This window comes from Felis catus, chromosome A3 (assembly GCF_018350175.1).
Source record: "Felis catus isolate Fca126 chromosome A3, F.catus_Fca126_mat1.0, whole genome shotgun sequence".
Taxonomy (NCBI): domain Eukaryota; kingdom Metazoa; phylum Chordata; class Mammalia; order Carnivora; family Felidae; genus Felis; species Felis catus.
The window spans coordinates 16702320-16724786 of record NC_058370.1 but is presented as its reverse complement, the minus strand read 5'-3'; the positions used below and the strand labels follow the sequence as shown (position 1 = coordinate 16724786).

General features: G+C 43.1%; 1 protein-coding gene across 5 annotated transcripts in view; it reads left to right on the top strand.

Annotated features, from left to right (window-relative positions):
• TOX2 (TOX high mobility group box family member 2) overlaps window positions 1-22467 on the top strand; it is a 275373-nt gene that overhangs the window by 51447 nt on the left and 201459 nt on the right. For 3 of the 5 annotated variants that reach the window (XM_045053586.1, XM_045053584.1, XM_045053585.1), the window contains exon 2: window positions 14719-14802. Coding sequence is in view for 2 of the 5 variants with exons in the window: in XM_045053582.1 (XP_044909517.1) it covers window positions 11368-11388; window positions 14719-14802 (105 nt within the window). In the remaining 3 variants the exon portion in view is untranslated. Of the gene's footprint in view, window positions 1-5981; window positions 6039-11340; window positions 11389-14718; window positions 14803-22467 lie in introns of all 5 variants that reach the window. The other 2 variants (XM_045053582.1, XM_045053583.1) reach the window with 1 other exon arrangement.

Genomic DNA, 22467 nt, shown 5'->3' with positions numbered 1-22467 from the left:
GACGCTTAACCGACTGCGCCACCCAGGCGCCCCATACATTTCTCATGAATTTAAGCATCACTTTAATTGATACTAAATTCCTGCATAGACTCAGGCCTGTTTCCAGTCTTTTAATTTTTTCACAGCTATGTCTACTTTTCTACGCTGTTTTAATTTTTATAATTTACAACTCACCTAATATCTGGTAGATCAGAACCATTATTTTTTTTTTTGAAAATTTTCTTTATTATTCAACCTCTTTTTTTCCTTTGCAACTTTAGACTTAACTTGAGAAAGAGACAGAGAAAGTGAGCAGGGGAGGGGCCAGAAGGAGAGAGAGAATCTTTTTTTTTTTTTTTTTAATGTTTTGAGAGAGAGAGACCACATGCATGAATGATGGAGGGGCAGACAGAGAAGGAGAGGCTCCACTCAGCGTGGAGCCCGACTTGGGGCTTGATCCCATGACCCTGGGATCGTGACTTGAGCTGAAATCAAGAGTCAGATGATCATCCCGACTGAGCCACCCAAGTGCCCCTAGACTTCACATTTTCAAGTTCTAGAAAGCTTCTAGCCAAATTTTAATTATAGTTCTCTGAAGCTTACACGTTAGTTCAACAGGATCAATAGATTGATAATATTGTTTTCTCACCCTTGAATATGGTGTGCTCCCTAACCATGCAGGCTTTCCTTCATGTCCTCAGTATTCTTTTGTTGCTTCTTCATGTACTAATGCACATATCTGGATGATTTTATTCCTAAGTAAAACAAAACAAACCAAACCAACAAAAACCCCGAACTCCCCTCCACCCCTCTGCCTAATCTGTCCTCTCTGTCACAGTGGTTCTGAACAAGAGCGATTTTGTTCCCTGGGGAACATTTGGCAACGTCTGGAAATATTTTTAGTTGTCACAGCTGGGGACCCAGTACTGGCGTCTAGTGGGGAGAAGCCAGGGATGCTGCTAAACACCCTGTTACACCCAGGACAGTCCCCACAACAAAGAGTTGTCTAGCCCCAAAAGTCAGTAGTGCTGAGGTTGAGAAACCCTCATGTATCTGTGTGGTGACTGGAATCTTTCTCCATGGGTTGTCCTCCTGGTATCGTGGTATTTTGATGGGTGACAGAGGTGAGTCTGTTAAGTGTCACAAGGGGTACCTGTCCTCTGGGTGTCTGCTTCGTGTCTTGAGGTGAGTAGCCTCCTGTGAGAGGCTGTACCCCTGACTTTCATGGTGGCCGGGAGCGCTGAGTTGCGTATCCTTCAAATCTTAGTCTGTCAAGTGTCTGTTCTGGACTCTTGGTGTCCTTCCTAAAGGAGGCCAGTTTTTCAGAAGGAGACCAAGGAAGATCTGAAAGGAAACCAATGGTTGCATTTAAATTTCAGTAACTGGCAAAACTCACCTCAGATGGCATAAATCAGAAGTGTTTGCCAGGAGTGAGGGTAGAGGACTGGTAGGGCCACGAGGGAACTCTCTGGGGATTATTTCTGGCATACTGGGTCTGGTGGTCAGATGGAGAGCTTTCTCCAGGTCTTTTTATTCCTGAGAAAAGAGGTACAACCATAGTGGAAGCCCCTTTGTATCCCTCCCACTCTCATTCCCCTTCCTCTCTTCCCAGAGGTGGCCAGTGTATGGAAGTTGGTATCTTTTACTTCTATTTTTTTGTATTTTTCCAAACAGTATAGTTTAGTCTGTTTTTATTTTATTTTATTTTGTTTTATTTTATTTTTTCTTCTTATTATTTTATTAAGTAGGCTTTACACCCAGTGCAGAACCTACCATAGAGCCCAGTACAGGTCTTGAACTCACAACCCTGAGATCAGGACTCAGACGCTTAACTGGACTGAGCCACCCAGGCGCTTCAGTCTGTTTTTAAGCATTAAAGTATCACACTGTATATATAATCCTGCATTTTCTTTTCCACTTAATATTTTTATATCTACTTAATTCATCTTAACTGCTACATAGCATTCTATCGTGTGTGTATACTTCCAGCTTACTTCCAGTAAACTTACCCAGTTTCCTACTGTTGGACATTTAGGTGGTTTCCAGTTGTTCTTTATCATAATGCTTCAGTGAGCATCCCTACCGTGCCTTTGTATTTATTTTGTAACCAGTCAGAGTATTGTTTTTCAATTGGCCCTCTTGAGTTCTCTAGAAAGACAATATTATCATGGGCTAAAAATTATACTTCTGTTTCTTTCTCTCATAATTATGATTCATATCTATTTCTGGTCCTTTTACATGGCTTAGAAACTTTAGAACAATAGTAAATATCAGTGGGAACAATGGCCATCCTTGTTTTGTTCTTGACATTAATGAGGTGGCCTCTTGAGTTTCACTGTTAAGGATGATTTGGGCTTTCAGTTTAAGATAGATATTATTTATCAATCATGCTGAGGTATTATCTTTTTTTAACCTGAGCTTATCAGGAATTAAAATCATGAATAAATGAATTTTGTAGACTAATTTCAATATTATTATGAAATGCTTTTTCTTATTTGGATTAGTATAGTAATAAACTTATAATATTGAAACAATCATGCAGTTTTTTGATGTGTTATTCTTCTAATCTATTGCAGGATTACGTTTGCCAACATTTTGTTTACTACTTTTGCATATATAACATATTAAGTGTGATTAGCCTGTTATGTTACATTATCTATTCATTGATTCATTCATTTATTTTGGCTGTCTTTTAAGTCATGGTCACCAGGCTTTTTTCCTAAGAGTACATTTTTAAGGTATAATTTACACACAGTACAATGTGCAAACCTTAAGTGTACAACTTGATGAATTTTGACAAATATAAATATCCCAGTAGCCATCGACCAGATCAAGATATGGAGCATTCTCATGGCCCCAGAAAGTTCCCTTGTGGTTCCTTCCAGGCAGTCCTCCACCCCCACCTCTAGCAACCATTTCTGTACTTTCTGTCATCACACATTAGTATTGTCTGGCCTTGAGCTTCATATAATTGGGATCATATAATTTGTACTCTGTGTCTGGCTTCTTTCATTCACCATAATGTTTTTGAGATTCATCCAAAACCTTATGTCAATAGTTTAGCTTTGTAAAATGAGCTGATATGATTTACATCTTTTTTCATGCCCTGAAGGGGTTTATGTTACATGGAAATTATTTGTTCTGTGAAAGGCTGAAGTACTGCACCCATGAAATCCTCTGAGGCGGGAAGCCATTTTAGAAGGCAGTACTTGACAACTTTCTTTACATTTTTTTCCTTTATTATCAGTCTTTTCAGGTAGTCTAATTTTTCTCGAGGCAATTTTGGTATGTTATGCTTTCCCAGAAAATAATCCATTTCACTGAAGTTTTGAAAGTATTAGCATATAATTATTCATAGAATCCTCTTATAATTTTAAAATCTGTGGTTTCCCTTTTTTCATTTATAATATTTATTTATGACTCTTTCAGTGGTGGAAACAAGGCTATATCATGAACCAGCTCTAAAACTTCTCTATCAACTTTACAGTTTTTCTGTTAAGTTTACTAATCAATAGTGTTTGCTTTAACTATATTTTCTAGATTTCTTTCTATGTTTTTTTTAACCTTTTATAAAAACCAAATTATTTAAATGGACGTTTATTTTACCCACTTTCATCCTTTTCTGATTAACCATAAGGGCGTTTAAGGTTATCAATTTGCCTGTGAATCAGCTTTGCCTCATCCCATAAGATTTCCTATATGATTTTATCTTTTTCATTGTTTTTGAATTGCCTACTTACAGTTTTGGTTTTTCTTCTTTAGCCCAAATGTTAACCAGGAGAACACTTAAAAACGTCTAAGTGATTGGGTTTTTTGGTTTGTGCACTAGGGAAGCGTGTTATTTTTAATTTGCCACTGCCTTCTAGGTAGGATGGTTTCTGTGCCTTTAGGGTTTTTTGTCTGATACATAGATAAGAAAGGTAAGAGATCTTACCCAAAGATAAGAAAATTAGAGAAACAGACCAAGAGATCCAACATCCAAATAATAAGAGTTCAAGAATGAGAAAACAGACAATGAAAGGGAAGACATTATTAAAGAAATAATTCAAGAAAAATTGCTAAAATTGAAGGATATTGATAGGGCCCCTCAAATGCTCAAGAAAATAGACTCACACCTTTGAAAAAATACATATTTTAAAAGGATGGTGCATCTTAAGTTTCTGGTTGACTTAGAAGATAATTGAAGTCACATTTGGGGAATGCAGATTAACTTAGGATTTGCATGTGGCCAGAGTGTATACAAAAGGACCTCTGGCATCTGATAACATAATGGATTGGTAACAGGGTGCCTGGATGGCTCAGTCGGTTAAGTATCTGACTCTTGGTCTTGACTCAGGTCATGATCTCACAGTTGGTGATTTTGGGTCCCATGTCAGGTTCCACAACAGGTGGTGCAGAGCCTGCTTGGAATTCTCTCACTCCCTCTTTCTTTGCCCCTCCCCCACTCACTCTGTATCTCTTTCAAAATAAATAAATAAACTTAAAAAAATAATAGATTGATATCATGTCAAGGAAATAGGTATTCCTATTATGAAAGAATGTCCTATAGAAATATGACATTCTAACTTCTGAAGTATTTTAGATTTAAGTGGGGAGGAAAACCTGTCATAAAACAGGGAGGGAGGAAAACAAACAAATAATCTAGTACTTTTGAAGAGCTATATGATTTAAAAAGCACTGCACCTGTGTTTGATCAAATATTTCAGTCAATCCTAATAGTATCACAAGTGAGGCATCATGACTCCCGTTTGGTAGACCAGAGTGTGGCTCAGAGAGGTTAAAATGAACGGTCTAAATTCATAGAATTTGCAGGTAGTAGAGCTGGGATTTAAATAGAGGTCTCTAATTCCCTTGGCCTGTCCCATATGGACACCTCAAGGACACAAGATGGTTGAAGAAGAAAGGGTAAAAAAACAAAGGATGAAAAAGGACATGTGCCAGCTAAGTCCACCCTGCCTTTAACATTTCTCTGTAATTTATTCTTACATATCATTTGCCAGATGATGCTATGTGGCCACCCTTATAGGCAAAGGAAGCTGGGAAATGTAGCATTTTAACTGGGTACATTGCTTTTCTGAATGAAGCCACACTTATGCTAGGAAGAGAGAAGGAGAACTGAGTAGGCAACCATGAGTTTCGTGGAAGTTAGGAGCAGAAGCAGCCAGTATGTTCCTTCCTTTGGCTACCTAGAAATTGTTTACATGGATGAATGAGGTTGTTTTTGTTGTTGTTGTTGTTGTTGTTTTTTTTTCTTGGCTTTGGATAATGTGGATTATTTTCATGGAATGGAATCAAGTTTTCAGTGTAGTGCATACATTTAATATTTAAATACAAGTTGGCTGGCTTTTTCTCTCTTCGTGACAAGATTATTATGATGATCCCAAATCCTGTGAAGATTTAATGTTGAGTTGTTCTAATAAAAATAAAGTGACAGCATTTAGTATTTTAAATACACAGAAAGTGCTTGCCTATTATTTTCTAGCTTTCCTTTCTCTGCCGTCTTTCCCAGGACTACTTCCTCTCTACCCTCTCTCCACTTCCCATTCTTCTCCATCAATTCAACTGCTGTTACCTCTTACTGAATCTTCACCTCATAGAATTCCAGAGAGAACCTCTAGTTCAACCAACTCATGTTGTAGGTGGAGAAACTGAGGCCCAAAGAGTCAGGAAGATCTCTGACAAGGACTAAGGTCCCCTGTCTCTGCCTAACCTTCTTGAAGGAAGATCACTAATCCTTATTCCCAGCAGGGAATTTGGAAAGTGAAGGGTCTGAGGTGGGAAAGAGATTGGGGGCATTTGAGAAACCAAAAGGAAGATGGTGTGCCTTGGGCACAGGGAATGAAGAAGTGAGTGGGTAGAAGGGTTAGCAAGGACCGTGGTAAGCCAAGCTATGTAAACCATGGTGAAGATATGGGGTTTATAAACTAGTGAAGAGTTGTCATCAGGGTGGTATGATTTAGCTTCAAATCTCAAAAGATCCTTAATCTGCTTTGTGGAAACAGATTGGAGAGAACAAGAAAGCCGAAAGAGAACAGTGAGGAGCTACTACAATCCTTCAGGTGAGAAGTGATGAAGGCAGTTGGGTTGGAGAGAAGCAGACAGAAGGTAATATTGATTGTCAGGGTTTGGTGACAGATTTATATATTGGGGTATGAGAGAGGGAGGGGGCAAGGACGAATCCTAGGTTTCTGTCTTGTGCAGATAGGTAGATGGAAGAGCCCCTATCGAGCATTGGAGGAGGAGCATATTTGAATGGAAGATCCAAAATTTACTTTTGCATGGCAGTTTCTGTGATACATTCTCATGAAGATGGATATATATCATGAACCATATTTTTAAAATTCTGTTTCTAACTGGCTATTGTTAGTATATAAAACAATTGTTTCATACAAATTTATTTTGTGTTTGACCAGTTTACTGACCTTTTTCATTAGTTTGAATCGATTTTCTGTGATTTAAAAAAAATGGTTGTTTTGAGAGAATGTGCATGTGAGTTGGGGGGAGGGGCAAAGATAGAGGGGGAAAGAGAATCTTAAGCAGGCTTCATGCTGTCAGCATGGAGCTCAGTGCTGGGCTCGATCTCACAAACCATGAAATCATGACCTGAGAGAAAACCAAGAGTCAGATGCTTAACTGACAGAGCCATCCAGGTGCCCCTTTCTGTGTTTTTTTTTATTGTTATTGTTTTCTGATATATGATTAAATTGTCTGTAAATAATGGTAAGTCTGCTTCTTCTTTCCCAGTGATTTTTACCTCTTTTTTTTTCTTGTCTTATCACCATGGCTATAGCAGAAGTTCTTCTATAGTTACCTTTATTTTTGTAAATGTTTGTTTATTTATTAGAGGTGGGGGGGAGAGAGAGAGTAGGGGAGGGGCAGAGAGAGAATCCCAAGCTCTGTCAGCCCAGAGTCCACCTTGGGGCTCAATCCCACAAACCACGAGATCATGACTTGAGCCAAAATCAAGAGTTGGATGCTTAATGGACTGAACCACCCAAGCATCCCTATAGTTACTTTTAAAGGAAAAATGACATCAGTATTTGAGCAGCCAAGGGGAAGATGATTTGGAGACAAGAGGAAGCTAGAGGCATAGTAAACAGCTAAGAAATTATGGCAGTAGTTGAGGGGTGGTATGATCATGTCTTTGAATAGGGTGGTAACAGAAGACATAGAAAGAAAAGGATAGCAATACCAAGCCTCTTCCCCCAACACTCACAAAGAATTGTCTGGCCATACGAAATGATCACAAAGCCTCGAGACTAAAGCATGGTAGTCAGACTGACAGGAAGTAAAAAATATTGGGTATTAAACTGGGTAGTGAATATTAAAATTGGGTAGTGTATGTTCATCCGAAAAAGAGGACAGAAAGGAAATTTACAAAAATTCTGTTTGTGAACAGTTATAAGAAGGTAGGATCAAAAGATATTAACAGATATGTTTTTTTCTGATTTATTTCCATGGTTAAAGCTTAATCCATCTTCTTCCAAAATGTCTTATAACAACTACAATTTATGTAACACAAGTGTGCATATAACATCATTTGGTTCCCCAATACCTCTGTGATGTGGAGAGTAATTCATATTTATCTAGGACTTGACATTTTCTACCATGCTTAGATTACCTCATTTGATGCTTATAGTCCCAGGGCTCACTCCCTTGCAATTCAGGCTCGAATAAAAATCAATCTATTTTCAGTTCTTTGAACACAAAGTCTTGTATTCCCTTTACTAAGCCTTGTGGTTTACCTTGTGCATACCTGTTTCTCCTTTAAAACCCAGTTCAGACCCAAGGAAAGGTCTTTGTTTCATTGCAGGAAGGGAGAGGTAGAGGTGGGTGTAGACAGCAAGGTCCCTAAAAAAAAAATCCCAGCCAGGGGGCACAGCACAATGTCAGATATCCCACAGATACAATATTACCTGCTGGCCTGAGTTTTGCTGAGCTCCCTTACTTCTGGAAAGAAAAGAAAAAATCCTTCCTCCTTTAGCCAAATGCATTTCCTTTGCACATTAGACTGTTCTCTGGCTTATCTTTACCAGCCACCCCTCTGTTTGGGGTAGATGTCAAACCATGTGTTTTGTGGTGCAAGAGACTCATGGGGGTGATGTGACGTTGGGGGCTGGGCACTGTCCCCACAGGGAATGCCCCAAAGCTCCAGAGTCTGGATAATCTGAGGCCTTCTTGCTGGGTGAATAGAGTCTTGGGAAAGGTGGAATATGCTTTGCTGGACCTGAAACTTTTTGCAGTTAGGCTGGTTGGATGGGATGGAGCCTTGGATGGTCTTCAAGCCTTGGGGACTCCAAACCAAAGACCCTAAAGGATCTGTTTCTGGAACCTTTTCTATACGTACCCCAAGCTGTTCCTCTGTCAAGCTGGGAGACTGATAGAGATATGGATGGAGTCTATTCCATTTCTCTCAACTATAGTGCCCAGTCTGGTGCCTGGCACACAGAGCACCATAGAGGATTTGGGTAGAATTCAAGCCACAGTCAGGCTTTTCTCTCTTCGCTTTGCCTTCTGCCCCAGCGTCTCAGCCATTGCTCCATAACCTGTCACGTAGCTGCCTACAAAAGAAGATAAAGGTAAAGTCCCAAGTGACTATGGATTGAAGAGGTTTCAAAGCTCTTGCTTTAGAAGCTCAAGCAGAAGTTTTACCCTGTGTTGACGGGATAAAGCATTCTGCCAGCAAGCCTGGGCTTGTCTGCGACCAGGGGGCAGGGGAGAAGGGAGAGCAATGTTGTCACTTTAATTGCATTGGCATAAATATTTGATATTCAATAAATTAGATCTGGAGCAAGGAAAACATTCTTGCAAATGGATTTTTTACCTGGAGCCCAGCCCCATTAGCAGAGGAGTGGAGGGCAGCCTGCCCCAGGGCCGGTAATTAACTCAAGTGGAGCAGAACTAAGCATTTTTGACAGCCTTCCTGGTCTGGAATTAACTGTCATCTCAGAGGAAAAAAGAAACTGCACTGTCACATTACGGTTTACAAGAGGCTCCCAGTGCTGCCAGTGAGTGAGTTTAGTTATGTCTCCCCCTCATGCCCTGCAATGTTTTTTCATCATTAAAGACAAGCTTAAAAGCAACTAATGATGTATTTTATATCCACATACCTGAATCACAGATTTCACCAAAAGAGAAGACATTAGCATGGTAATTCAATTTTTTTTTTTCCTTTTTGGCCGTTGGAATGCAACAAGATACAGTGGGTGCTGTTATAAGTCACAACACTGTGATATTTGAAGATAGTGCAAACTGTATTTTTTTTCTTCTTTCTGTATCAGGACTTGGCTATAATGAGCAAGAGCGTAGCCACTGTCTGTCTGTGCCGCCTTCCTCTGCCCCCACCCAGTGTGGATGAAAGCAGTAGTTGCTTCTCAGAAAAGGCAAAACCATTGGAGCCCGAAGCTCTTTCTAGAAGCCACTACTTGTCTTCTCGTTCTGTGGAAACGGATACAGTGGAAATTGGTGCTGTGTCGGGCCTCATCTTGCCAGTGTTGTGTGCAAGCAAATTTTTATAAGGTTGGAGATCTGTTAGCCAGACTTAGCATGCAGGTGTCTATATGCAATCTACTGTGATGGACTACTGGCTTCAGCAAGGAAGGGCTGAGTGTGTGTGTATGTGCTTGTGTGCATGTGTGTTTTTGTGTATGTGTTGGGTGGGGGGATGAGTTGTGCCACAAAGTATACACAGATCACACTTACTTCTCAGATTTTCCACCTGCTTCAGTAGTAGTGGAATCACAGCTCACCTTTCTTATCACTGACCCACACTGTTTCCCTTGTGTCCTGCAGTCAATGGGAACCCCAGTCTCTTGACTTTTTCCCCTTTCTGCCATCCTGCTCACTCTTGGCTTCTGTCTGGCCTCACTTCTGATACAGTGTTAGATCTGAAGATGGGATTGTGTCCCTTTGTGGTTGGAAATCTTTCTGACTTTCCACTTGATGCTCCAGCAGGGGTCCCTGACCTTAGATGTCCTCAGAATCTGAGGGATCTAGATTGCCTGGACTAGAGTCTGCCCCAGGCAGTTTGAATGTTCTGTTGGGCTGACAGCCCTGGCTTACAAGATCAAGCCCTAAAATCTTAGCCTAATATCTTAGCCTGGACCTACACCTCCCCTTTGGGCCCCAGAAAGTGTAAGCCTTCAGAACACCCTTAGACCTTCCCTCCTCCCACTCTTCTGTTGGTTAACTTCCACTCATCCTTCAAAACCCAGTGAAATGCCGCCTTCTCCATGAAGAAGCCTTCCTTATTCTCCCAGGTCATTCACTCATTCATTTACTTATTCATTCAACAGATGCTCAGTGATTGCAGGTGCCAGGCTTTGAGCTGGGTTTTGTAGATGACTTAGCAGTGTATATAACAGAAGTAAGGAGTCCCTGGCTAGTGGGGAAGTTAGGAGAGACGTGGGCTGGGCAAGGGGGGGGTCAGTGAGGGCTTCCTGGTGGAAGTGACAGTTCAGGGTGATCTGAAGGATGTTGAGAAATTAGTCACAAGGAAGGGAAGCTGGGTGGCTCAGTCAGTTAAGCATCCAACTTCAGCTCAGGTCATGATCTTGTGGTTCATGGGTTCAAGCCCTGCGTTGGGCTCTGTGCTGACAACTCAGAGCCTGGAGCCTGCTTTGGATTCTGTGTCTCCCTCTCTCTCTCTGCCCCTCCCCCAATCATTGTCTGTCTGTCTGTCTGTCTGTCTGTCTGTCTCTCTCTCCACCCCCCCCACCTCAAAAGTAAATAAACACTATGGGGTGCCTGGGTGGCTCAGTCGGTTAAGCGTCTGACTTTAGCTCAGGTCATGATCTCACGGTTTTTGAGTTAGAGCCCCGAGTTGGGCTCTGTGCTGACAGCTCGGAGCCTGGAGCCTGCTTCAGATTCTGTGTCTCCTCCTCTCTCTGCCCCTTCCCAACTTGTGCTCTGTCTCTCTATGCCTCTCAAAACAAACAAACAAACAAACAAACACTAAAAAAAAAAAAAAGTCACAAGGTGTGAGGGGTAGGGGAAGAAAAGAAAGTCCTTCCATATGGAAAGAGTGTGCTGGCGGACCTGAGAGGTGAGATCTAAGCTGTAAACAGAGGCTGGATTCTGACCTGGTTCACTGTTTGGCGTGTCCCCCCAATGGAAGAGGGCTCACTAGGTATCTGTGGGTGAAAGGAAAGGCCTTATCCTAGAGGATTGGGTCTCCTAGTTTAGAGAGCTAGTGGGAGTGTGGGGTAGAAGATAATGAAGTGGAGCTCCAATGTCAGGAAACACAGGATGTAATCCCCAGGATTATAGAGATAGAGAGGTGGTGGGTCCTTACACTTTAAAGATCAATATGTAAAAAATTTAGGGCTCTGTAAGGAATCGTTATTTCTATTTCACCTGTAGGTTTGGAGTGCTCAGGAGTTAACTAACATGTCCACAGGCATTCAGCTGGTAAGTGGTAGAGCTAGGATTTGAACCCCCAGCCTGGCTTTGGAGTCCGTGCTTTTTTTTTTTTTTTTTTTTTCAACGTTTATTTATTTTTGGGACAGAGAGAGACAGAGCATGAACGGGGGAGGGGCAGAGAGAGAGGGAGACACAGAATCGGAAACAGGCTCCAGGCTCTGAGCCATCAGCCCAGAGCCTGACGCGGGGCTCGAACTCCCGGACCGCGAGATCGTGACCTGGCTGAAGTCGGACGCTTAACCGACTGCGCCACCGAGGCGCCCCGAAGTCCGTGCTTTTAATGGCTCTCTTGGGCAGACTTGGCCTGACCCACCTTCTCACCGGAGCTGTTGGTTTTTCTTTCACCTCCTGCAAGTAGCCCCACACCTGGCCCAGGGCAGACTCCTGGGGGTGACTGGAGATGGAGAGGCCTCAGCGGCCACCTCTCTCACTGAATGCTGAGATCCGTATCACATCCCTGGACTGGAATTTTCAACAATAACATTTAAGAAGGAAAATGGATTTTTGAAAATATGTTCAGATCCCTTGGAGAGAATGATATGTGGCCCACTGTGGCTGATGTGTTGCTGCCCTGTGCTGGGGAGAGGCAGCAGGTGTCGGAGGGCAAGTCAGCAGCCCTTTCCCGGGACCCGGTTCTGTCACTACTGTTGCTGGCTGGGCTCCCGAAGGCTGCAGCTGGGCAGTGTGCTGGCTGGGTCAGGGAGCATGTTATGTGCTTCTGTCTCCCCCCACCCCCAAATATTTTATTAAGAGCTAATTTACACAGTAAAATGACAAGTCTAAATATTCAGTCGGACGCCTGACTGACTGAGCCACCCAGGTGCCCCTCAATGACTTTTTAAAAATAATCTTTTTACTTTTGAATAATTTTATCATCAGAAAAAAACTGTGAAGATAGTACAGAATTCCTAAATACTTTACACTGAGTTTTACCTAATGTCAGCATTATCACAATACAGTTGTTGCAACTAAGAAACCAGGGTTGGTATGCTACTATGAATAAAGCTCCGATTTCATATGGATTTCACCCACCTTCTTCATTAATGCCCTCTTTCTGTTCTAGGATCCCAGGCAGGATACCACGTCTCTTCAGGTCTCTCTGGTCTCTGATGGTTTCCTTGTTTTTCACAAGCTTGACACTTTTGAGGAATACTGCTGTTTTGTAGATGGATCCTTAGTTTGAGTTTCTGTGATGATTTGCTCACGCTTGCACTGGAGTTGGGAATTTGGGGGAAGTTCCCTTCTCATGACTTCCTATCAGGGGCACATGTCCTCTCATTGATTTATCCGTGGTGCCACTGACTGTTTTACAGATCTAGATCTAGAACATTTCCAGCTTTCCAGAATGTCACTTCCTGCCCCTTTCCAGTCCATCTCTGCCTCCTGCCCCAAAGGTAACCACTGTCACCTTGGGATACCACTGTTGGGATTTCTGTCACTACCAATTAAATGAAGGGTGCCAGTGCTTAGATTTGTACTAGTGGAATCATCAGAATCCTCTCTTCTTTGTCTGACTTTTTTTTTTTTTTTTTTTTTTTTTTGCAAAACATAATGTTTTTGAGATGCATTCCATTTTGCTTTTTCACTGTTGCTGAGTATTCCATAGTAGGAATACACACAATCTATTTGTCCATTCGACTATTGAGCCACGTGTGGGTTGTTTCCAGTTTGGGGCTATTATGGGAAAGCTGCCATGGACATTCTCATGTGGTTCTCTTTGGGGATGTGCTGTGCTTCAATTGAGAGAGTCCAGGTTGGGGGTGGGGAGGCTTTAACCTCATCTCTTCATCTCTCACTCTTGACGACTTTCTGAAAATGCCCTCATTTGTTCTCTCTACAAATAGAGTAGAGAAGAATGAAGCCTCTAAAAGGAACAGAGAAATTTGTGCTAGGAGGTGTACATTCAGTGTGTTAGCAAATCTCATCAGCTCTGGCCCTAAAATATTTCTTCAATACGCCCACTTCACTGTTTTCCCAGCTCCCACCAGAGATGAAGCCACCTCTGTCTCTCCCCTCCTCACTGATCTGGCCTCCTCAATTCTGTACCCCCTAGCCTCCAGTCCACGAGAGCACCACCAACCAATCCTCCACCCTTTACACCCCATTAAGGCCCCAGAAGCTTCCCTTTGTCTTAGGAGACCCTTCCACCTCCCTCTCCTGCACTTCAGACTCTGTGGCCTCTAGTTCTGCCTCATCTCCCTCCCCAGCAAGCTCTTTGCCCATGGTCTCTGCAGTGGCTCTTCTCTCTGCCAGGAATGCACTTCCCAAGGACACCTGCCTGCCACCTTCCTTTCCTTCAGTTAGGACTGTTTCACTACCACCTCCACAGAGAGGCCTCCCCTGACTACCTGTTCATCCAGTCTGTCTTTTGACTGGGTAATTTAATCCACTTACTTTAAAAATAATTGATGGTTGGTAAAGACATAGAGTGTTTTCATGTAAAAAACTCTTTTCTGCCTGTTTTGTAATTCCTTACTTCCTCTGGTTGTTTTCCTTTGTGACTTGATGACTTTTTTATAGTGTTTTGTTTTGATTCTCTTCTCCATATCTTTTGTGTTTCTACTACAGGTTTCTTCTTTGTGATTACCACGAAGCTCACATAAAACATCTTCTAGTTATGACAGTTCATTTTAAGCTGATAACTTAATTTCCATCACATACAAAAACTCCACACTTTTACCCCTTCTGCCCCATGTTATCGATGTCACTATTTGCATCCTTTTATGATATGTACCAATGAGCAGGTTATTTAGCTATAGTTATTTTAAGTACTTGAGTCTTTTAACTTTTTTGAAATTTTTGATGTTTATTTATTTTTGAGAGAGAGACAGAGAGTGAGCAGAGGAGGGACAGAGAGAGAGGGAGACACAGAATCTGAAGCAGGCTCCAGGCTCTGAGCTGTCAGCACAGAGCCTGATGTAGGTCTCAAACTCATGGACCTTGAGATCATGACCTGAGCAGAAGTCGGCTGCTTAATTGACTGACCCACCCAGGTGCCCCGAGTCTTTTAACTTTTATGCTGGCATTAGGAGTGATTTATGCCCCACCATTACAGAATTAGGGTATTCTGAATTTTACCGTGTGCTTACCTTCACCAGAGAGTCCTCTACTTTCATATGTTTTCATGTTCCACGTGGTATCCCTACTTTTCAACGTGAGGAACTCCTTCTAGCATTTCTTATAAGACAGGTCTGGTTGTGATGAACTCTCTCAGCTTTTGTTTGCCTAGGAAAGTCTTTTTCTCTCCATTTCTGAAGGACAGCTTTGTCGGGTAAGGTATTCTTTGTTGACAGTTCTGTTTTGTTTTTTTCCTTTCAGCACTTTGAGTGTATCCTCCGTCCTGACCTTCATGGGTTTGCTGGGAAATCCTCTCACAGTCTCACGGGGGCTCCCTTGTATGTGGTGAGTAGCTTTTCTCTTGCTGCTTTCAAAATTCTGTCTTTGACTTTGAACAATTTGATTTTAATATGTCTAATAGAAGATTTTCTGATATTCAGCCTACTCTTGGTTCTTTGGATGTTATGGATCTGGGTGTTCATCTCTTCCCCTGGAGACTTGGGAAGTCATCTGTCCTGAAGTCAGTGTTTGTGGGGGTGTGGAGGCTGGGCTCTCCTGGTCCGCCATCTTGCTGCCATCACTCCAGGCATCTCCCCCTTTGCTGCTTTAGACATGGTTTCCTTTGGTTCTTTGAACATACTTAAAAGAGCCGATTTAAAGATTTTGTCTAGTAAGTCCAACACCCGTGCTTCCTCAGGGACTGTTTGCATGGGCATTTTTGTGAGTGTGTGTGTATGGGCCATACTTTCTTTTTTATTTGCGTATCTTATGTCTTATTGTTGGAAATTGGGCATTCTAAATAACATGATGTGACAACTCTGGAAATCAGATTGTCCCTCCTTCCCAGGGTTTGTTGTTTTGCTGTTTCTGTTACTGCTGTTGTTGTTTATTTGCTTAGTGACTCTACCGTGCTAACTTATAAAGTCTCTGTATTTTTTGTTTGTGGCCACTGAAGTCTCTTCTCAGCCTCGTGGTCAGCCATTGATTGGATAGAGATTTCCTTAAGTCCCTGGAACCAGAAAGTCTCCCAGGCTTTGTCAAGGGGTTCTGTATGTGGGGCGCACTTTCACCACGCAGCCTAGCATCTACAGCGCTGGCTTGGTCTCTACTTCCTGCTCACAGGGGGCCCCAAGATGAGCCAGCGGTGATAGCTTACTGCCTTCTCCTACCTTCCTGATCATGCATGCAGCCCTAGGCATGTGCACAGCTTTCTGTGTGTGCATGGCCTCCTTTTCCACACCTTCTATGGAATTCTCATTCTCCAGCTTTTCCTTTTAAGTTTTTTGGTTATTAGCTCGTTGTTTGCCCAAACTTCTTTCTCCTTCAGGCAGCTAAAATGTTATATAATTGCTACTTACTGTTTTTGACAAAAGCTCCTGGGGGAGGAAATAAAAGACTGTTTACACTGGCTGAGCTCTGAGCCAGGTCAACTAAGGATGAGCCTTACAAGTGGGGTTTTCCAGGGGACTGCCAGACAGATCAAGTGATGATGATGCTCTGACATTGGGGCTCTGAAAAGCTCCACTCTGTTCTGACTCCATCAGTGGCAGCTGGGCTGCTGAGCTGCCGGTTTTCCCAGTGATTTGCTAGTGATTATGGGTCGTTAGTTTTCAAGGTTATTGTGGGCTGGAGAGCAGGGGGCGGGACTAGGGCAAGTTAAAATGTCACAAAGCTCTAGGTTCTTATCAAGATTCATTGTTTTCCTTGAAAAAGCACCCCATCCCTGATCGCTACAAACTTTTGGTTAAATTCTAACATTCTAAAGCAGTTGATTCTGACAATTTTTGCCAGTGATCCCATTGCTTTTACGGTCAAGAGGGTTTTTGGAGATTCTTATTCTGCCAGTTTTTGATAATGTCACTCTTATGTAGACAAACTTAGGCCTTTTCTTCTTTGTGGTACTTCTTATGGCTTTTATGCTACTGTTATTTTCTCCAGCTAAATGCCACCGTGGATATACCTGTAGTTGAACAAAGTTGGGTTTATTGACTCTTTGCAACACAGAAGCCATACGTTATGGGAGAACTGTGAGGCACCTCATCAGGAGTATTACAAAGGACTTACAGGATCTGCACCTGGGTCAAGTAGTTTTGAGAAGGTTTTAAGGAAATAAGGCTTTTCTTTGAACTGGACACTTTCTGGAGGTGAAGGCAAGTCTGTGATTGCATATTCTAATAAATCTGATTTAGAAAGTGCTAGGAATGAAGTGAGATTAAAGCTATAATTGACAAAGAAGTAGCAGTCACCCTCATGAGCTAGGGCCGGGGGTAGAGTAGTCTGAGTAATGGCTGCCACAGTCATCAGATCATAATCCCTGGAGGCTGCGAATATTTCCTTAGATGGAAAACTTGTCTTTTCAGCTGGGATTAAGTTAAGGATCTTGAGATGGGGGAGATTATCCTGCGTTATTCAGGTGAGCCCTAAATATATTCCCAAATGTTTATGTAAAAGGGAGGCATGGGGTGCCTGGGTGGCTCAGTTGGTTGAGCGTCTGACTTCAGCTCAGGTCATGATCTTGTGGTTTGTGAATTTGGGCCCTGCACCAACAGTGCAGAACTGCTTGGGATTCTCCCCCCTGCCACTTGTGCGTACGTGTGCTCTCTCTCAAAAATGAATAAATAAACTTAAAAAAAAAAAAAGGAGAGGCAGAGGTTCACACATACCTGCTTTCTGTGTCTGTCTGTCTCTCTCTCTCAGGAGAAGACAGTGTAAAGATAGAGCTGAGAGATTTGAGGATGCTGACATTGAAGCCTGGAGGGATATGTCCACAAGCCAAGGAATGCCTACAGCCACCAGAACCTGAAAAAGGCAAGGGATGGATTCTTTCCTAGAGCCTCTGGAGGAGGCACTGCACTGACTATACCTTGATTTCAGCCCAGTGAGACCAATTTCATACTTTTGTCCTCCAGAACTGTAAGATGATACATTTCTGTTGTTTTAAGGCACTAAACGTGTAGTAATTTGTTACAGCAGCCCCAAGAAACATACAGGGGATGTCTGATCATTTTTATGGTTTGGACAATGTCCTTGTTTTTGTCCAAGTTCATGGGTTATGGGTTGAATTGTCTACTCCTCAAGTTCATATGTTAAAGTTCTAACCCCCAGTACTGTAGAATATGACCTTATTTAGAAATGGCCAGTAGCGTGGGCCCCTAAACCAATATGACTGGTGTCCTTACAAAAAAGGGAAATGTAGACAGAGATGCACTACAGGGGGAGCACCAGGTGGAAATCGGAGTTCTGTTGCCATAAGCCCAGGAACCACCAGAAGTTAGGAGAGAGGCCCAGAACCGCTCCTTCCCTTGCACCTTCAGAGAAAGCGTGGTCTTGCAGACACCTTGATCACAGGCTTCCAGTCTCCAGAACTGCCAGACCTTACATGTTATCTAATCCACGTAGTTTGTGGTACTTTGTTACGGCTTCCTGGCCAATGAGTACAGTTCAGAGATGATTACAGAGTGGTCTTGCTTTTGTCTTGCCTGTGACCTTGTCTGACGTTGACATTGTATGAAATTGTTTATGTTCGACAGGGAAACTCCAGCGCCTAGCTGTGAGGGCCGGGCCAGCTCTCCCAAATGTCAGGGACCGCTTTTCTCTTTCTTATCACAGAATCTTTACTCATCTGATAAATGTTTACTTTATGTTGTCTTTAAGCATTGTAACTAATTCTTTCTAAAAAATATTTAAACCTTCGATCCATTTGGCATTTATTCTGGAGGGGAGATGGGGCAGAGGTATATGGCCTCAAAAGAGGCTGTGATCAAAGGGGCTTGAGGTCCAGACTTGCTGAGGTCTTTATGAACCTGAGTTCAAAGCTGTCTTAGACCAATCCCCTCAAACTGCTTTGATTACTAGGAGTAATCTCAGAACAGTCCTTTAGAGCATTTAGGGAGTAGTTTCTTTCTCTCTTCCTTGTCATTCTTGATCGAAGGAAAGGCGTCAGCCCCCTTTAGTTACAACAGGTCATGGCTGTGAGTGCTTCTCACTACAGCCATTAATTCGGAGGATAGGCTCATCAGCAGAAAACCCTCCCAGAGCCCCACGTGCCCCGGGCATCTCCTCTGTCTATTTGGATAAGTGCAGTACGGGATCAATTATGGATGAGGCTCGATGGGAGATGAGTAAGTGGGCTGTTGTCTACTTTGAAAAATTAATGGGATCTGATTAACACAAGAGCACACTCCCTCTTCCTCAAGCCAGAGAGGCTCAGATCTCCACAGAAGCTCAGGGGCGGGGTAGCGGGGAGCAGTAGCCCCTGTGTCTGTGTGGGGTTAGATTTGATTCATGGAATCATACTTTAGACTTATCTACCCCCTTGACAGATGAGAATACTGAGGACCTTCAAGGTTAAACAATTTGCCCAAACAGCAAAGAAGGAAAGAAAAATAGCCAATTACTGGGTTTTAAAAAAAGTTTGCTTATTTATTTTGAGAGAGTGAGACAGTGAGAGTGTGCACGTGAGTGTGAGCAGGGGAGGAGGGGCAGAGAGAGGGGGAGAAACCCAAGCAGGCTCCACACTGTCAGCACAGAGCCCGATGCTGGGCTTGATTTCACAAACTGTGGGATCATGACCTGAGCCGAAATCAAGAGTTGGGCGCTTAAAATGAATTTTTTTAATACAGGAAATTTAAAACCTATGCAAAGTAGAATAATATCATGTTAGACATTCTCAAACTTTTTGGTCTCATTTTACACTTACACTCTTAAAATTTTTTGAGAACCTCCAAGAGCTTTTGGACCTGTGGGTTGCATCTATTGCTGTTTGCTATATTAGACATTAGATCTCAGACATTTAAAAATATTAATTCACTTAAAAATAATGCTCCCATTACATGTCAACACAAATACTTTTTGTCCTTGATAATTTATTTCTACTATAGGATTTATTTTTATTTATTTATTTGTTTGTTTTTGAGACAGAGAGAGAGGAGAGTGTGCGCAAGCAGGGGAGGGGCAGAGAGAGAGTGAGACAAAGGATCTGATGTGGGGCTTGAACTCATGAACCATGAGATCATGACCTGAGCTGAAGTTGGACGCTTAACCGACTGAGCCACCCGGGCCCCTCTCTGCTATAAGCTTTTAAATGCTAGTTATACATCATCCGTTAGATTTTACTTTATTTTATTTTGTTGTTATTGTGGTAAAATATATCCAACGTTTACACTTTTAACCATTTTTAAATGTACCATTCAACGGCACTAAGTATATTCACATTGTTGTGCAACTCCCGCCACTACCCGTCTCCAGAACGTTTCATCTTCCCATACTAAAACTCTGTACCCATTAAACCCTAACTCCCCATACCCGCTGTCCCCAGCCCCTGGGAGCTACTGTCCTTCTGTCTCTATGGATTTGACTGCTCTAGGTATTCCGTATGAGTGGAGTCACACATATTTGTCTTCTTTTGTCCAGCTTGCATCATTTAGCGTAATATCTTCAAGGTTCACCCTGTGGTCGCCTGTGTCAGGGTTTCCTTCCTTTTCAAGGCTGAATAATATGCCATTGTGTGTATAGACCACATATTGTTTATCCATTCATCCGTCGACAGACATTGGGTTGTTTTCACCACTTGGCTATTGGGAGCAGTGCTGCTACACACATGGGCACACAAATACCTCTTTGAGACCCTGCTTTCAGTTTGGTTGTGCATATACCCAGAAGTGGCATTGCCGGATCAAATGGTAATTCCATGCTTAATTTTTTAAGGATTGACACACTGTTTGCCACAGCCGCCCTACCATTTTACATTCCCCCCAGCAAAGCCCAAGGTGTCAATTTCTCCACATCCGTGCCAACACCTGTGGTTTTCTGTTACAATTTTTTTTTAAGTAATAGCCATCCTAATGGTTGTTAAATAACTTTTTATAAAAAAAAAACTAAACTATGTTTTTCCAAACCAAAAAATTAGTGAGATGAGAGGCATTGTTTTACATTCTGCAAATCCTTTGAATGTCTGGCTTACTAGGCAGCTGGCTTCTCAGATCTGCTTCTGCATTTATTTCATGGTTGTCCAATCACATGCCATGTAGCCTCTGGAAAATTCCACAGTACCTTCATGAGAGGAAGAGAGGGAGAAAGGCAAATGACATTGTAGTGTTATTAGGCAAATAGTTCTGACTTGGCAGACCTGTTTTCATTATTACCTCAGGGTCTATCCTGTTGCGTCTCTTCTCCCTTTTGTGCCTCCCCTTCGTCATTTTCTTTTTAAAGCCTTTTATTTTTAAGCAATCCCTGCACCCAGCATGAGGCTCAAACCCACAAGCCGGAACCCACAACCCCAACCCACAACCCTGAGATCAAGAGTCACATGCTCTACCAACTGAGCCAGCCAGGCGCCTCTCCCGCTTTACCACTTCGAAGCAAATTGGCACCCGTCAATTCTTACCAGCATTGTGTTGGGTACTTTCCTGCCCCGGCTTCTTAATCCTTGTTGCAGATCTGCTTTATTAGCATGTGTGAGTGTATGGTTGTTCAGTTGTGGGAACCAGGCCCCAGGGATGCTAGGAAATGTTCCCAAGTTCATGCCTCTGGAAGCTGATGGCACACGGGCTGGTCAGATCTTTATTACACATTCTCTTATCTTTGACTTCAGACCATGGGAGTCGTTGGGGCTGCCACTGGCTTGCTTCTTTTTCCCATTGGGACTTTGGGGAAGGCATTCCCTGCCTCCCTCTCTCGGAGGTATATGGATGCTCTTTTCATAGATTTTAAAGAAGCCTTCTGGGCCAGGCCTCCTCCGGGCTGCTGGGCACAGAGCTGGGTTGGATGCTGCTGTGTGAAGTAATTCTGGACATTTCTTCGGGCATAAGCTGAGAAAGCATTTGCCCTCCCCATTTGGAGGCCCGGGACTGGGAGTGGTGGAAAAACAGCAGAAGAGCCCAGGCTGGTGGGGTTTGGTATGGTCTGCTCCAGTTTGAGCCAGGACACCTCCACTCACTGTAGAATCACAGAGCTGAGAGAAGATGGGGCTCCAAAGTCATGTAGTCCCGACCACCTCCCAGGGCAGGAATCATCTCTGAAATGCCCTACCCAAAGGGTGCTAGACCTCTCTGTTTCACCCTCAATGACAGGGAACTCACTCCCTACCTCAGCAGACAGCCAGTCTGTGGATGGTACTCTCATTGTGAGAAAGCTCAGCTCACGTTGGGCGACCTTCCAGAAACAACCCAGATCTGTGTCGTGATGGGAAGAACCCAGACTGGGAGTAGAGATTGCTGGGTATACGATTAGGGTAGCCGTGGGGAAGCCTGTTCCCCCTGAGAGTTTGATTTCTTTGTTGTCAAGAGAACTCATCTCTGATTCTTTTTACCACTCACATTTGTTTATTTTCTGATTTGGCTTCTTTTTCTCCAGAAGTGGTCTTCAGGAACTTGGAGAGAAACTGTGGTCCCCTTCAAGTGTGGGCATCACCTTTCCTCTTGGGGCACGTTCTTAGCTGCCCATCCAGGCACTAACTATCTCAAGAAACACCCCTGTCTTCCCCTGGCTCTTTCTGTGGAGTTTGATCCCAGCACAGGCCTCTAGGGTTTCCAGGAGCAGTCCTGGATTCCACAGACCTGCTGCAGCCCCAAACACCCATAGCTCCTTCATCCACCCTCCGTGACAACTCTCTCCCCCAACACCAATGTAAGCTGTCCTCTGACTTTATAAAGACTTAGTTACTGCACCATCCATGAGACTTTCCACACCTTTGCCATATATCCCAACCGATTTTCAAATAGTGGGACCTTCTGACAGGAAGAAGAAAGAAAAATAAAGCAGAAGAACTCCACAGTCAGGTAATTGAGAGAAAGCTGGGACTCAGACTGCCTTTTGGGTTTGGAAAGGGTGTGGATGTGGCTCATCTGGTCCTGGCCTGAGAGTCCTTCCAGGCTGGCAGGCTGGACCTCCCATCTCCATGGCAACTGTTGTTATTGGTAACTGAATAACCATCTCCAACAACAGCGGCTGGAGTGGCTGCTGATGGTTTTCCCTTCTAGTTGAAAGTAAGAGGAGCCAGGCTCTTTGCTG